Raw genomic sequence first — 13,758 nt, forward strand, 5'->3', positions numbered from 1 at the left:
TTGGATGTGAACTAAGGTGGAGGAATGATGGTGGGAGGAGAATACAGGGTGTAGCAGAAAAAAGGAGAGAAAAAATGGGACAACTGTAATAGCATAATCAATAATATATATATATTTTTAAAAGGATCAAAAGGAATAAAAAGCTTCCCAGATGAGAAAATACTAAAGGATTTTATCCCCACTAAACCAGTCTTACAAGAAATGTTGAAAGGTCTTCTTTAAGAAGAAAGAATGAAAAAAGGTAAAAAAATATGACTAATAAAATGTCAATAAATACATATCTATCAACAATTAATAAAATGACTTGTTAGTGAATTAGCTTTTGTGAACTAATTTTCAGGGAAATGGCATGACTTCTTTAGTTAGAATCAATTTAACTTTATTACTGATAAAGTGGAAAATGTGTCACATTAAAGGAGGGAATATAGGAGGATAAAATTTTTGAAGAAAGGAAGTGGTATAATTTTTTAATGTGTGGAACTTTAGTTGTCTGCTGGGTGGTCAGATGTGGATAGAAATAGATATAGATGTAAATAGATGTGGATAGAAGTTTGGAAGTAGTCAGTAGAGGGTAATTCAAGACATGGGAGTGAACAAGATCCTTCAGAAGCTCATCGAAGCTGTTTTCACATGAAGGCCTCTCAGCTGCTATCTCTTCAGTTCTCTGGGAAGGTGGGTGCTTTTCATTAAAGCTGGGAATACTGTGATATGTAGGGATTGGTTTGGTACCATACTTGTGCAACTCCGATTATCTACCATAAAGCTGAGACCTAATGTGTATATGTAAGACATATATGAAAAGGTTTTATAGTACGTAATACTTCACATGCCCAATAATGTGGCATGTATAACATATAGTTTAAATTAGAAATAGAAGGAAGCCATATTCCAAAGATTGAAGTTTTGGAAAGGCAACAGTACTGCACAGATGGAAAGACAAAATAGCTTTTATGGTTCTCTTCTTGTGTTGCAACAAGTCATCAGGTAACATGGCTTTACAGAAGCCCTGCTTACAATGAATTAGGATATTAGGTTGTCATGGAAACTCTCTGAAGTCAAAACTCCCTGCAGAGCTTTCAGAGAACCTACATCATCTTCTTTGCACTTGGTTATCAAGTACAGCTTATTTTAATTTCATTTAATGACTTATTTTTCTCCTTTTGTTTAGTGGAATTGACAAGAGGCATGGGGATCCATTAGATTACTCTGAGCAGTGGACAATTCTCAGTGTAAACAGAGTAAATAGAAAGATGAGGCACCATCTCTGCTGAGCCTTAGCCTTGGGAGAACAAGTCCTCACTGTGGTATGTGTAACACTCAGAAACACATACAGGCCTGTGTGAAGTGGTTTTAGTTGGACTTGCCTAGAGGAAGATGGGTTCTGCCTTTGTGTTTTGATTTCCTAACTTCCCTGAAAAGACCTGCCATTCACACAGTATCAAAACCAATCTAATCCACCAGCTATAAAAAATCTTTCATTTTTAATATATACAAGACCCGGGTAAGGAGCATAGACTGCAAGTTGCCATATGAAATTTTATTAGTCTCTATATAAATGAAATGTTTCAGAGACAATTTCACAAAGTGTTCAGTTTATACTAGCCAAAACTTTTATCTGGACACACAAGGGTGCTACAGATAACACACATTCAGGACCCCTGTTTGTTTAAAGGGGACCAGCAAGGTTTTGGAAACTACAAGCTGTGTGTGCTCCTTGCTTTTTTTTTTTAATTTTATTTTATTTTTCAAGTACAGTTTTTTTTGTCTATTTCTCCCATCCCAGCCTCCCCTGCCCCTTGCTCCCCACCTCCCTCCCATTTCCACCCCCCCCTTAGTTCTCATCCCTGTGTCCTTCCTATTGGTTCCTCCAAATCCCTCCCCCTTTTTCCCCTTAACTTCCCTTCCCTCTCCCCTCTGGTCACTGTCCTCTTGTTCTCTATTTCAGTGTCTTTGGTTTTTTTTTTTTTCTGCTTGCTTGTTTGTTTTCTTGTTTAGCTTCCTGTTAAAGGTGAGATCATATGGAATTTGTCTTTCAGCACCTGGCCTATTTCACTCAGCATAATGCTTTCCAGTTCCATCCATGTTGTTGCAAAGGGTAGGAGCTCCTTCTTTCTCTCTGCTGCATAGAATTCCATTGTGTATATGTACCACAATTTTTGGATCCATTCATTTACTGATGGGCACCTAGGTTGCTTCCAACTCTTGGGTATTGTAAATTGTGCTGCTATGAACATTGTGGTGCATAGGTTCTTTGATATTGATGTTTTAGGATTCTTAGGATATTATCCTAGCAGTGGAATTGTTTGGTCAAAAGTTAGGTCGATTTTTATTTTTCTGAGAAAATTTCATACTGTTTTCCATAATGGTTGTACCAGTCTGCAATCCCACCAACAGTGAACTAAGGACCCCTTTTCCCCACAACCTCTCCAACATTTGTTGTTTGTTGCTTTGTTTATGATAGCCATCCTGACTGCTTCTTGCTTTTGAAGTGGAGACTAATAGGTCTGCCTACGAGGTTGTTCTGAGGGATACACATGGTAAAATTATGCATTACTTTGGATTCTTGAGTTGAGGGTGCTGACTCAGATACAGTCTCTGGTGTACAGTAAGTGCTTAATAAATGTATAAGACATATTATCTCCACAGTGCTTTGCTCTTAATTTTACCTCAAAGGGTGTAACCAGAATGAAAGGAAAGGCCATTAAGAGCCACATCAGGCACCTTCAAGGGCATAAACAAACATTTCTTCTTCCTTAGGGAGTAGGGATCCTGAGGGAGCCCCTGTATCTAGGTCACTGTGGTCCCTAATCCAGAATAACACTGTCTGGATTTTATAAAGGTACTCTCCCATCCCTGGAAGCTGGACTGGAGGCTCAAGACAAAGGAGGTCAGAGACCATGTTCTTCAGCTCAACAGGAAAACCAAGACAAACTAAAGGCTTTGAATTTTAAAGCAGAAAGGCAGAAGCAGAGCACTCTGAGCTCTGAGTTGTCCCCTTCTTGTCACCAGGGCCATCTGAGTCTCTATGAGAGAGATAGGTGAGAGCCAGCAGAGTCCAGCACTGTGAATGCAGGCAGAAGGAGGGTGAGTGCCTGCCTGACCTGGTCTGTGCTCTAGCAGAGTGGTTAGGGTATGAAGCTCAAACCCCAGAGCCAGACAGCCTGAGTTCCCCTTCTGCTGCCAATTAGAAGGACTGGGACTTGTGCCCAGTGTCCTCACCTGTTCAATGGGTTTAACCAAAATGCCCCAGAGCACTAGAACAGTGCCATTAGCATAGTTAGTGCTCGGCAAATGTTTCTTTTTTTCTTAGGTTTTGTTAATAACTTTACCTTATTACTGCAGTATTTTTTACACATGGTATTTCCACAGCTATTCCTGCTAAAGACTCAGGGAAACACAGCTTCATCTTCCTGTTTTGACCAGCACTGACCAAAGGTGGAAGGTCTAGGGCAACCAGCTTCTGCTTCCCAACAGCACTGCAGAGAAAAGCCCAGGTCACATAAAACTTGGCTCAGCACTGTAGAGGACAGGCAGTACCAGAAGAGGGTCACTGCAAGGTTGCAGGGTCATCCCAGCTGAGCTTTGTGGACTGTCTCCTCAGTTGGAAGAGCCCTTACTCTGGAGGCAAATTTCACCCACCAATAGTTAATAGGATGCTTGAAGCCATGTGGGGACCATAAAAACAGAGATGCAGGAACAAGGAGATGCCATCTCAACTCTAAGTTTCACAGGTTTCTGTTCAAACACCAGCCTCAGGAGTGGGTTGTTTTTCTCTCTCTGTGTGAGCAACTCTTCTTTTTTTCTCCCAGACAGTCCAGGAGGAGGATGGCTGCAGATAACACCTCCTCTGTGACAGAGTTTATCTTTGCAGGCTTAACAGACAAGCCAGGACTCCATCTCCCTCTCTTCTTACTGTTTCTAGGCTTCTATGTGGTCATTATAGTGGGGAACCTGGGCTTGATAACACTGATTGGGCTGAACTCTCATCTTCATATTCCCATGTACCTTTTCCTCTTCAACTTGTCCTTCATTGACTTCAGTTACTCTTCTGCCATCATCCCCAAAATGCTGATGAGTTTTGTCTCAAAGAAGAACATCATCTCCTACACAGGGTGTATGACTCAGGTCTTTTTCTTCTCTTTCTTTGTCATTTCTGAATGCTTCATCCTGTCAGCAATGGCATATGACCACTCTGTGGCCATCTGTAAACCAGTGTTTTACATGGTCACCATGTCTCCTCAGGTGTGTTTATTTCTTTTGCTGGGTGTGTATGGGATGGGGGTTTTGGGGGCTATTGCGTATACAGGTAATATGCTGTTTCTGATCTTTTGTGCAGAAAACCTTGTCAATCATTACATGTGTGACATCCTTCCCCTCCTTGAGCTCTCCTGCAATAGCTCTTACATGAACACTCTGTTTTTCTTTACTCTTGTGGCCATTGCCATTGGGGTGCCCATTGTGACCATTTTTCTGTCTTATGGGTTCATTCTTTCCAGCATTTCCACATTAGTTCTACTGAGGGCAGATCCAAAGCCTTTAGTACCTGCAGTTCTCACATAATTGCAGTTTGTCTTTTCTTTGGTTCAGGAGCTTTTGAATACCTTAAACCACCTTCTATTATACCCCTTGACCAAGGCAAAGTCTGTACTGTATTCTATACCATTGTGGTTCCCATGTTGAACCCAGTAATCTACAGCCTGAGGAACAAGGATGTCAAATTAGCCATGAAGAAAACCTTGGGCAGAATAACTTAGTCTTGAAATAAATGGGAAATTGAGAAAGAGATGAGAATTTTTTAATTAGGGTTTCGTTATTATTTTATCATCATCATCATTAAGGGATTCAAACTTCATGCTCTTGTATGAAATAATATTCTATATTTAAAGGAAATTTTAACTTCCAAATTAATTTATTCCCTCTCACCATCAGTCCAACTCTCTCTTCTTTATTTTATGAAAATAGTCTTTGCAATCGTAGAGTATGCAGTATTTAATGGGGCTTCAGAATCATTTCATCTAGTCCAAAAATATTAAAAAACTACCCAGTGGCAGAGCTGGGACTGAAATCCCAGCTTGAATCTCAATTCAGTTTCTTTTCCTTTAGGCCATGTTTTCTTGCCTCATCTCTTTCTTGGAAGATGTCATTTCACATGTTAGTTGACCTAGTACATCTAAATTAAAAATGGATTGACAGTAATTTCATGCTACTTGCACAACACACTTCTAATACATCACATTTTGCAAGAAAATAGGAGGTGAAAAATTTTGTTGAGTAGGTCTTGGCAAAATGACAAGATCAGTGTCTGATGAGCTTTTTAGTGTGTAAATGGGTAGTGTGTTAGGTTTCCCAGAAGGCAAGTGTGGTGACCACTGACTTGGTGAGTGAAGCACCTGGGACCTGGGTTAATGAATTAGGACTTCCAGGGAGAGAAATGGCATTTTATAGGGTAGAAAGATGCTGAGTGGACGCGTCATATTATTTCAAGGCTGAGACAGAATATGGAGTCTCATTTCAAGGGTTATCTTGGTTGTGGTCCAAAGTCATTGGGAGCTGTGCTATTTGATCTGGTAGTCACTGGTCATGTAGGGTACTGAGCAACTGAAATGTGGACATCTAAATGGAGACATACTGGAAGTAGGCAAAGTAAGTGTGATATACACACCCAATATTTGAAGAATATGAAAAACAATCTCGTGGATACTTTTTTTTTACTTGATTACATGTTGAAATGATAACATTTTGAATATATTGTGTTAAATAAAACATGTGATTAAAATGAATGAATGTTTATTTTTATAGTATCTACTAGAAAGATTAGAATTTACATTTGGCTTGCATTATATTTCCATTGGATGACACTGGTCTAGAGGATGTAAGAGAATACTAGCTGGCCCTAAGTCCACGTTCACCTCCCGGGCAGCACCAAGCTGCTGCTTATTAGGAGAGGCAACTGCTATAGAATTTTCAGGCATTCAGATAGCCTCCAGATTCTAATAATAGAGGCATATGGGTAAGAAATGGTGATCTCAGGATAAGTTCATAAAGCCACCATATTATGAAATGGAAAATAGAGCATTATATTAAAAATCAAAAGAACAATTTTTGTCTAAACTCACTATTATTGGTAAAATTTCTTTGAGAAGCAATGACAAATGAAGTTCTGGGGAAATTATTTTGACTTACTGGTCTGTTCTTTTGGAAAGTCCATTTCATTAGGATGTAGGGGAAATTTGACTAACTGTTGAGTTCTGGGTTTTGATTCTGTTCAATGCTGCCAAAAAGAAAAGAATAAGCTTATAAAGAGAGAATTGAGATGAGATGAAATACAGGGACCAGCAGAAGTAGTGCCATTGAGTGTGTTTGTTAGGGTACGTGACTGTCTCACATGAGATGGACAGCAATGTGAACATTTTGCAATAGGGTGTGGTGGAGTGTGATATTATTATGCTACAGAATTACATGCTTATTATTTTGTAATAAAATATTTGTTATAAAAGGGGTATTTTTTGCATTTTTTCTTTTTTTATTAATTAATTTTATTTAGTTATTTTTCAAGTACAGTTTTTTGACTATTTCTCCCATCCCAGTGTCCCCCCCTTGCTCCCCACCTCCCTCCCATTTCCACCCCCCTTAGTTCTAGTCCCTGTGTCCTCCCTATTTTTTCCTCCAAATCCCTCCCCCTTTTCCCCCCTTAACTTCCCTTCCTTCTCCCCTCTGGTCACTGTCCCCTTGTTCGTTATTTCAGTGTCTTTGTTTTTTGTTTTTTTTTTTCTGCTTGCTTGTGTGTTTTGTTGTTTAGCTTCCTTTTAAAGGTGAGATCATATGGTATTTGTCTTTCAGCCTGTCTGGCCTTTTTCACTCAGCATAATGCTTTCCAGTTCCATCCATGAAAAGGGGTATTTTTTTTTTGTGCCAGATCCTTTGGATGCCCGAATTTAGGGAACCTTGAATTTAGGAATTGTGGTTGGTGTATTGAATATGCTGTTCAATGTAGGTCATGAAAGAATACAGAGAAATCCTTTTGAAAATTTTGTGTCCTGACTTTTATACAGCAAAGTGCACACATCTTAAGTGTTGAGCTCATTGAACTTTTGCACATGAATATATAACCACAGCCTAGATCAAGATGTACAACATTTCCATCTACTTTAGAAAGTTTCCTCTTGCATCTTTCCAATAAATACAACCTGCCCTCCACCCCATCCCGCACAGCTATCCACTCTTCTGACTTTTATCATTGTAGAGTGTTGTCTGTACTTGAACTTCATATAAACAGGTAGTGGATTGTTTCTGGATTTTCTTCATCATAAAGCCTGTCATGCACATCTATATTGCTGTATATATGGGTAGATTGTTATAGTGCTGTGTAGTATTCCATCATGTGAACATATAATTATGTAGCCTGTTACTAAAGTTAGAGTTTCCAGCTTTTGCCTATTATTGATGAAGCCTTTAGAAACATTTTCCATGTGTATTTTGATTGAATAAGCAAACATTTCTTCTGTATTATATGTGGATCTGCTGGATAATAGAGTGGGCTTATGTGTTTAGCTTTTATAAACATCACTGCTAAACTGTTTTCTAATGTTTGATTCAATTTGCATTGCTATCAACAATGTTTGAGAATTCTGATTATTTTATATACTTGTTAATCCTTGGTATTTTAATTGTACTCCTATTTTATCCCATATGCAAAAATGTATTTTTATTCTGGTATGGCCAGCAGAATGCCTTTGTTATTGAACTTTTTTTCCTGGTAAGTAATGATGTTGGCTACATTTTTACAAATTTACTGGTTGTTTGGATATCTTCTTTGAAGTAATTATTCAAGTCATTTCCTCTTTAAAACATAGGGTAGTTTGTTGTTTTCCTATTGTATCAAAGAAATTTGAAAATGCACATGTAAGTTCATATAAGTGTACATATTTGTGTTTGTGTATGTATACATAATATATATGTATCTACGCATAATAGATGCATACATACACAGTCATCTTCCTCTTCCTATCTTCCTCGGACTATGCCTTGCTTATCCTAAATGATAACTTTTGATAGCCATTTTTTAAATTTAAATGGTTTGATTTATCAACTTTATCTTTCATAGTTAGTGCTTTGTCCTAAGACATTCTTTTTTAAAAAAATTTTTATGTAGTTATTTTTCAAGTAAATTGTTTGCCTATTTCTCCCATTCCAGCCCCCCTGCCCTGTCTCCCTCCTCTCTCCCATTCCCCCACCCCCTAGTCCTCATCCCTGTGTCTTTCATACTTGTTCCTCAAAATCCCTCCCCATTTTTTCCCCTTAAATTCCCTTCTCTCTCCCCTCTGGTCGCTGCCCACTTGTTCTCTATTTTAGTGTCTTTGTTTTTATTCTGTTTGCTTGTTTGTTTTATTCTTTAGCTTCCTGTCAAAGGTGAGATCATATGGTATTTGTCCTTCAATGCCTGGCCTATTTCACTCAGCATAATGCTTTCCAGTTCCATCCATGTTGTTGCAAAGGGTAGTAGCTCCTTCTTTCTCTCTGCTGCATAGAATTCCATTGCGTATATGTGCCACAATTTTTTTGATCCATTCATTTACTGATGGGCACCTAGGTTGCTTCCAACTCTTGGGTATTGTAAATTGTGCTGCTATGAACATTGTGGTGCATAGGCTCTTTGAAATTGATGTTTTAGGATACTTGGGGTATAATCCTAGCAGTGGAATTGCTGGGTCAAAAGGCAGGTCGATTTTTATTTTTCTGAGAAAATTCCATACTGTTTTCCATAATGGTTGTATCAGTCTGCAATCCCACCAACAGTGAACTAGGGTGCCCTTTTCCCCGCAACCTCTCCAACAGTTGTTGTTTGTTGCTTTGTTTATGATAGCCATCCTGACTGGTGTAAAGTGGTATCTCATTGTGGTTTTAATTTGCATCTCTCTGATAGCTAACGATATTGAGCATCTCTTCATGTGTCTCTGGATATTCTGTATGTCCTCCTTGGAGAAGCGTTTATTCAAGTCCTTTTCCCATTTTTTAAATTGGGTTGGGTGCCTTCTTAGAGTGGAGTGGTGTACGTTCTTTGTATATTTTGGAGATTAAACCTTTGTCTGAGGTATCATTGGCAAATATGTTTTCCCATACAGTCAGTTGTCTTGCTAATTTAATAATGTTTTCTTTAGCCAGGCAGAAGCGTTTAATTTTGATGAGATCCCTTTTGTTTATTCTTTCCTTTATATTCCTTGCTCTAGGGGACATATCAGTAAAAAAGTTGCTGGGTGCAATATCTGAGATTTTCTTGCCGATGTTCTCCTCTAGGACTTTAATGGTGTCACGGCTTATATTTAAGTCTTTTATGCACCTTGAATTTATTTTGGTGTATGGTGTAAGTTGCTCAAGTTTCATTTTTTTGCACGTAGCTGTCCAGTTCTCCCAACACCATTTGTTAAAGAGGCTATCTTACTCCATTTTATGTTACTGCCCCCTTTGTCAAATATTAATTGACTGTAGAGAGTTGGGTTGATTTCTGGGCTCTTTGTTCTGTTCCATTGGTCTATGTGCCTGTTTTTTTTGCCAGTACCAGGCTGTTTTGATTATAGTGGGTTTTTAATACAGTTTGATATCAGGTATTGTGATCCCTCCTACTTTGTTCTTCTTTCTCAAAAGAGCAGCTGCTATTCAGGCTCGTTTATGATTCCATATAAGTTTTTAAGTGTTTGTTTTATGTTGTGAAATATGCCATTGGCAGTTTAATAGGTATTGCATTGAATGTGTATATTGCTTTGGGTAGTATGGACATTTTGATGATGTTAATTCTTCCAATCCATGAACAAGGTACATGTTTCCATTTGTTTGTGTCTTCCTTGATTTCTTTCTTCAGTGCTGTGTAGTTTTCTGCTTACAGGTCTTTTACCTCCTTGGTTAGGTTTATTCCCAGATATTTTATTTTTCTTTTTTCTATATTGAATGGGATATTTTTCCTTGATTTTTGCTTCTGCTGATTCATTGTTAGTATACAAAAATGCCTTTGATTTCTGGATATTGACTTTGTATCCTGCTGTTTTGCCAAATTCATTAATTAGTTTGAGCAGTTTTTTGGTAGAGTGTGTAGGATTTTCCATGTACACTCAGTTTCACTAATTTTAAGTGCAAGACATTTTTCTCCTGTTCCTTTGTTGTTAGTGACCTCTGGTTTAATACTCGTGGCCTGATGTTACTATGGCATCTGTCTCTCAGGTCTGTTTTCTGGCAACACTTGGTTTGTGTAGGAATAGATATTGGTGGTGTCATGACCCACCCAGTGGCAAAGGTCAGCATGTCTTCCTGTAACCACAACACCATCAACCATCTCACGTGGTGCAACAAACCTGCTCTCATCAAACTCTCTTTATTCAGCACCTATTCACAAGCTCTTGGATTTTGTAGCCATAAGCATTACAACTGACCGTCTTCGCCTGTACATACTCATTCTAATTTTCCTCCCTCCTAAGGCAGTTGAAAAAGGTGCTCTTTCTTCCCTCTGGGTTAGGAAAATGCTTTACTTCAGCTCACGTGCTGGGACCAGGAACTCCATTGGTGGTTCTCAGATGAATCTGAATCACACAGAGGATTTGCTAAAACACAGATTCCAGGCCCCATCCACAGAGTTTTTGATCCAGTAGGTCTCGGGTAGGACTTGAGATCTTTCATTAATAAGAAGTTCCTCAGAACAAGCAAGCAGAATAAAAACAAGGACACTGAAATAGAGAACAAGGGGACAGTGACCAGAGGGGAGAGGGAAGGGAATTTAAGGGGGAAGGCGGGAGGGATTTGGGGGAACAAATGTGAGGGGCTCGGGGGGTGGGGGTGGGGAGCGGGGCAAGGGGGTGGGCTTGGATGGGAGAAATAGACGAAAAACTGTACTTGAAAAATAACTAAATTAAAAAATAAATAAATTTAATATAATAAAAAAAGAGAAATTAAAAAAAAAAAAAAAAAAGAGCCCTGGCTGGCGTGGCTCAGTGGATTGAGCACGGGCCTGCGAACCAGAGTATCGGGGTTCGATTCCCAGTCAGGGCACATGCCTGGGTTGCAGGCCAGTTCCCAGCAGGGGATGCATGAGAGGCGACCATACATTGATGTTTCTCTCCCACTCTTTCTCCTTCCCTTCCGCCCTCTCTCGAAAAATAAATAAAAAAAAAAAAAAAAAAGAAGTTCCTCAGAGATGGGTTTCCAGCTGCCTGGGGATCCACCATTGAGAAGCAGCATCTGTTACAGCAAAGCAGCAGCCATGCTGAACTATCCTCTGAGCACCTCATTTCCTGAGGCAAAAACTCTGAGATTTGTCTTTTGACTTGGAGAAATGCTGATGTATCATTTTACTTTTCAGTTTTCTTTAGTGAGCATTCTGGATTCTGTTTCCTTTTAAAATGTGATGGGGTTTTCTTTCTCACCGTCTTTCTTCTTTTGCTTTAAGAAATTTTTCCTCAAGACGAGCAATTTCATCACAAATAGCAGCATTTTCCTTTAAGAAAAAAATTGAATAAATATATCACATAAAATGAATAAAAGAGCAAAAATATTATGCTGGGAAGATGAGTCATATTTCAAACCAAAGAAGTCGTTTGTTGCTAGATAAGAAGAAGAACTAGTCTACCTTGCAAATTACAAAAGAACTTATAGGTAACAGTGGACCATGTTACCTATAACAGTTTGACTGTGCACCGGGTAATTACAGAATTTATGAAAACTGGACTACCTCTGAGTAAAAAAGGAGTACTATTAGTGATTATTGCAGAACAATATGGTGGGTTAGGGCTGTTCTAGGCAAACCAAGATGTGCAGTCATCCTAATTAGGGTCACCTTCGGCAGAGAAAAGGGCATCCGGCTTAAATCCATGGATGCTTAAATTCAATTCTTGTGAATGTGAGGACCTGCCATGCCCAAGTACGTTGACTTTTGGGGGAGCTCTCAAAACCAGCCTAACCAGAAGCATCCCATGCAATATGAACCCTAGAGAAAAACTGGATGGAACAAAATCAACCTTAATATGTAAAATTCTTAGACTTCCTCATCTACTTATTCAAGCACTGTCTTTCTTTACTGATGATTCAGTCTGTCTCCCAAGCAGCAGTCCTGGGGAAATGCTGCACTCCGGGTGTTCCATAGGTGGGAACTCAAACTCTGCCTGTGAGTTGAAAACAATAGCCCTTTTCTTCACAAAACCTTCACCTAATACTGAATGGAACCAAAGTCCTTCTAACAGTACAGGCTCCAAGCTTCAAGTACCTTTGACATGTAGGAAATAAACGGTATGAAATCCTCTTAATCATACTTTTTGTGTTTCTCTTCAGTGCACACAGCAAGTGCTAAATAAATGTTTCTGGAATGAATGTGCCCGTTCCCAAACTTTCCCTTATGCTTCCCCAAAAAGCGGAGAGATGTTCAAGTGTGGGGTAGAAACACGAGGTGAGGTGGTGATCCAGACATGGGAGGACCTTTGGGGACTCCACTCTCTGTACTGCCCCGCACTGAGGCAAGCTCGGGTGAGTCAGAACATGTTAACATGGAGTGTGGGGCTGGCCAACCAGTTCATTCATTCAACACACCCAGTGACTCTGCAAGAGAAAAAATGGCAGAAATACTGGGGATATTCAAAAGGAGTTAGAAGGCAGTAAATTATTGAAAGCTTCCTGTATATGTCTGTTTAGGGAAGGGCGCTTAGGAAATAGGCTGGGTGAGTGGAAGTAATAAAGAAACTAGAATCGAAGAGTCTAAATTGGTGTCAGGGCTGACACTTTAAGCAAATCATCTTTCTGGGATTCGCTGTTATTTTTAAAATAGTGCCCCATTCTCAGGTTCTCTTGAGAATCAAACGCGTTTCCAAGAGTTTTGCAGTTATAACGAAAATGGCTAAAACTTTTAGACACCAAACATTTTACTCTCCTCATTTAATCTTCACAACTCAGCAAAGTAAATATTAAGTCTCACAGGTAAGAAAAAAATTAATGAAATACGTCATCTGTCCAAGGGTGCCAAGGGTACAAGGCTACCGAGAAGCGATGTATAACTGCGAAAACTAACACGACACCACTGCCCCTCTGGGAAGAGGGACGGTTTGGGGAAAGATTTCGCGAATTCGGAGTATGGAGACAGGGAAAGACCGAGACTCACAAACACCGTGGCTTTGGCGGCTTTGCGCAGCTGCAGGTACTTGAGCCGGTACTTCTCGTTCTGGCTCCGCTTTGGGGGCTTTTTCATCCTGGCCTTGGCGGACTGCGGCGCGGCCCGCGGCGACGGGGTGAGGCAGCCCAGCAAGCTCATGACTCGGGCCCACTGCGGGGCCTCTCGGGCGCAGCGGGCATCAGCGCCCGGCCGAGAGGCGGCGGGACGTCGGCCCCGTCGGGTCCGTGCTGGCGGAAACGGGCCCCGAAGAACCGACCTCTCCGAGAACGCTGCCAAGGAGAGTGGCTGGAACAGAATTCACGCAGTGAAACCCCAACCTTCTGCTACTTTAACATCTGCCGGGAAGTTACATCCCGGCGCCGACTAGCGAAACATCCGGGTGCTGAGCATCACTTCCTGTGCGTCCGGGGGGCAGGCATCCGCTACCCTTGTGACACTAACTCACGTGCCCCTGCTTAAATTAGTAGTGTGATTGCTGGGCGGAGGAGCGGACAAAGATCTTCGCCGGACTGTGACGCACTCCTGCAGACCACTGTGGCAGACACCAGCTTTATACACTCGGTACCCAGAATCCTCACTGCGCTGAATGCTGCGCTCGAACACGAGCTGTGCGCCTG

The 13,758-nt window shown here is 40.4% G+C and overlaps 1 protein-coding gene and 1 pseudogene across 1 annotated transcript; one reads left to right on the plus strand and one right to left on the minus strand.

Moving 5' to 3' along the window:
- Positions 1-3,790: 3,790 nt before the first annotated feature.
- LOC119049884 (olfactory receptor 8B12-like) lies at positions 3,791-4,754 on the plus strand (annotated as a pseudogene).
- Positions 4,755-8,751: 3,997 nt separating this feature from the next.
- LOC128626555 (transforming growth factor beta regulator 1-like) lies at positions 8,752-13,504 on the minus strand. Its single transcript, XM_053659416.1, has 3 exons — positions 13,130-13,504; positions 11,409-11,479; positions 8,752-10,712 (listed from the first exon to the last, which is right to left on the minus strand). Exons 1-3 carry the CDS (start codon positions 13,277-13,279, stop codon positions 10,574-10,576), a joined length of 360 nt encoding a protein of 119 aa, XP_053515391.1. The 5' UTR covers positions 13,280-13,504; the 3' UTR covers positions 8,752-10,573.
- Positions 13,505-13,758: the final 254 nt, after the last annotated feature.

The sequence above is a fragment of the Artibeus jamaicensis genome, unplaced genomic scaffold, assembly GCF_021234435.1.
Source record: "Artibeus jamaicensis isolate MK-2021 breed Jamaican fruit bat unplaced genomic scaffold, CSHL_Jam_final scaffold_660, whole genome shotgun sequence".
Lineage (NCBI taxonomy): Eukaryota > Metazoa > Chordata > Mammalia > Chiroptera > Phyllostomidae > Artibeus > Artibeus jamaicensis.

Coding starts and splice junctions, on each gene's coding strand:
- LOC128626555 (XM_053659416.1), bottom strand. CDS start 13,279: ATGAGCTTGCTGGGCTGCCTCACCCCGTCGCCGCGGGCCGCGCCGCAG. Junction 11,480..13,129: donor CCGCCAAAGCCACGGTGTTT/GTGAGTCTCGGT, acceptor TTTTTCTTAAAG/GAAAATGCTGCTATTTGTGA. Junction 10,713..11,408: donor AAAGCAAAAGAAGAAAGACG/GTGAGAAAGAAA, acceptor TCTCTATTTCAG/TGTCCTTGTTTTTATTCTGC.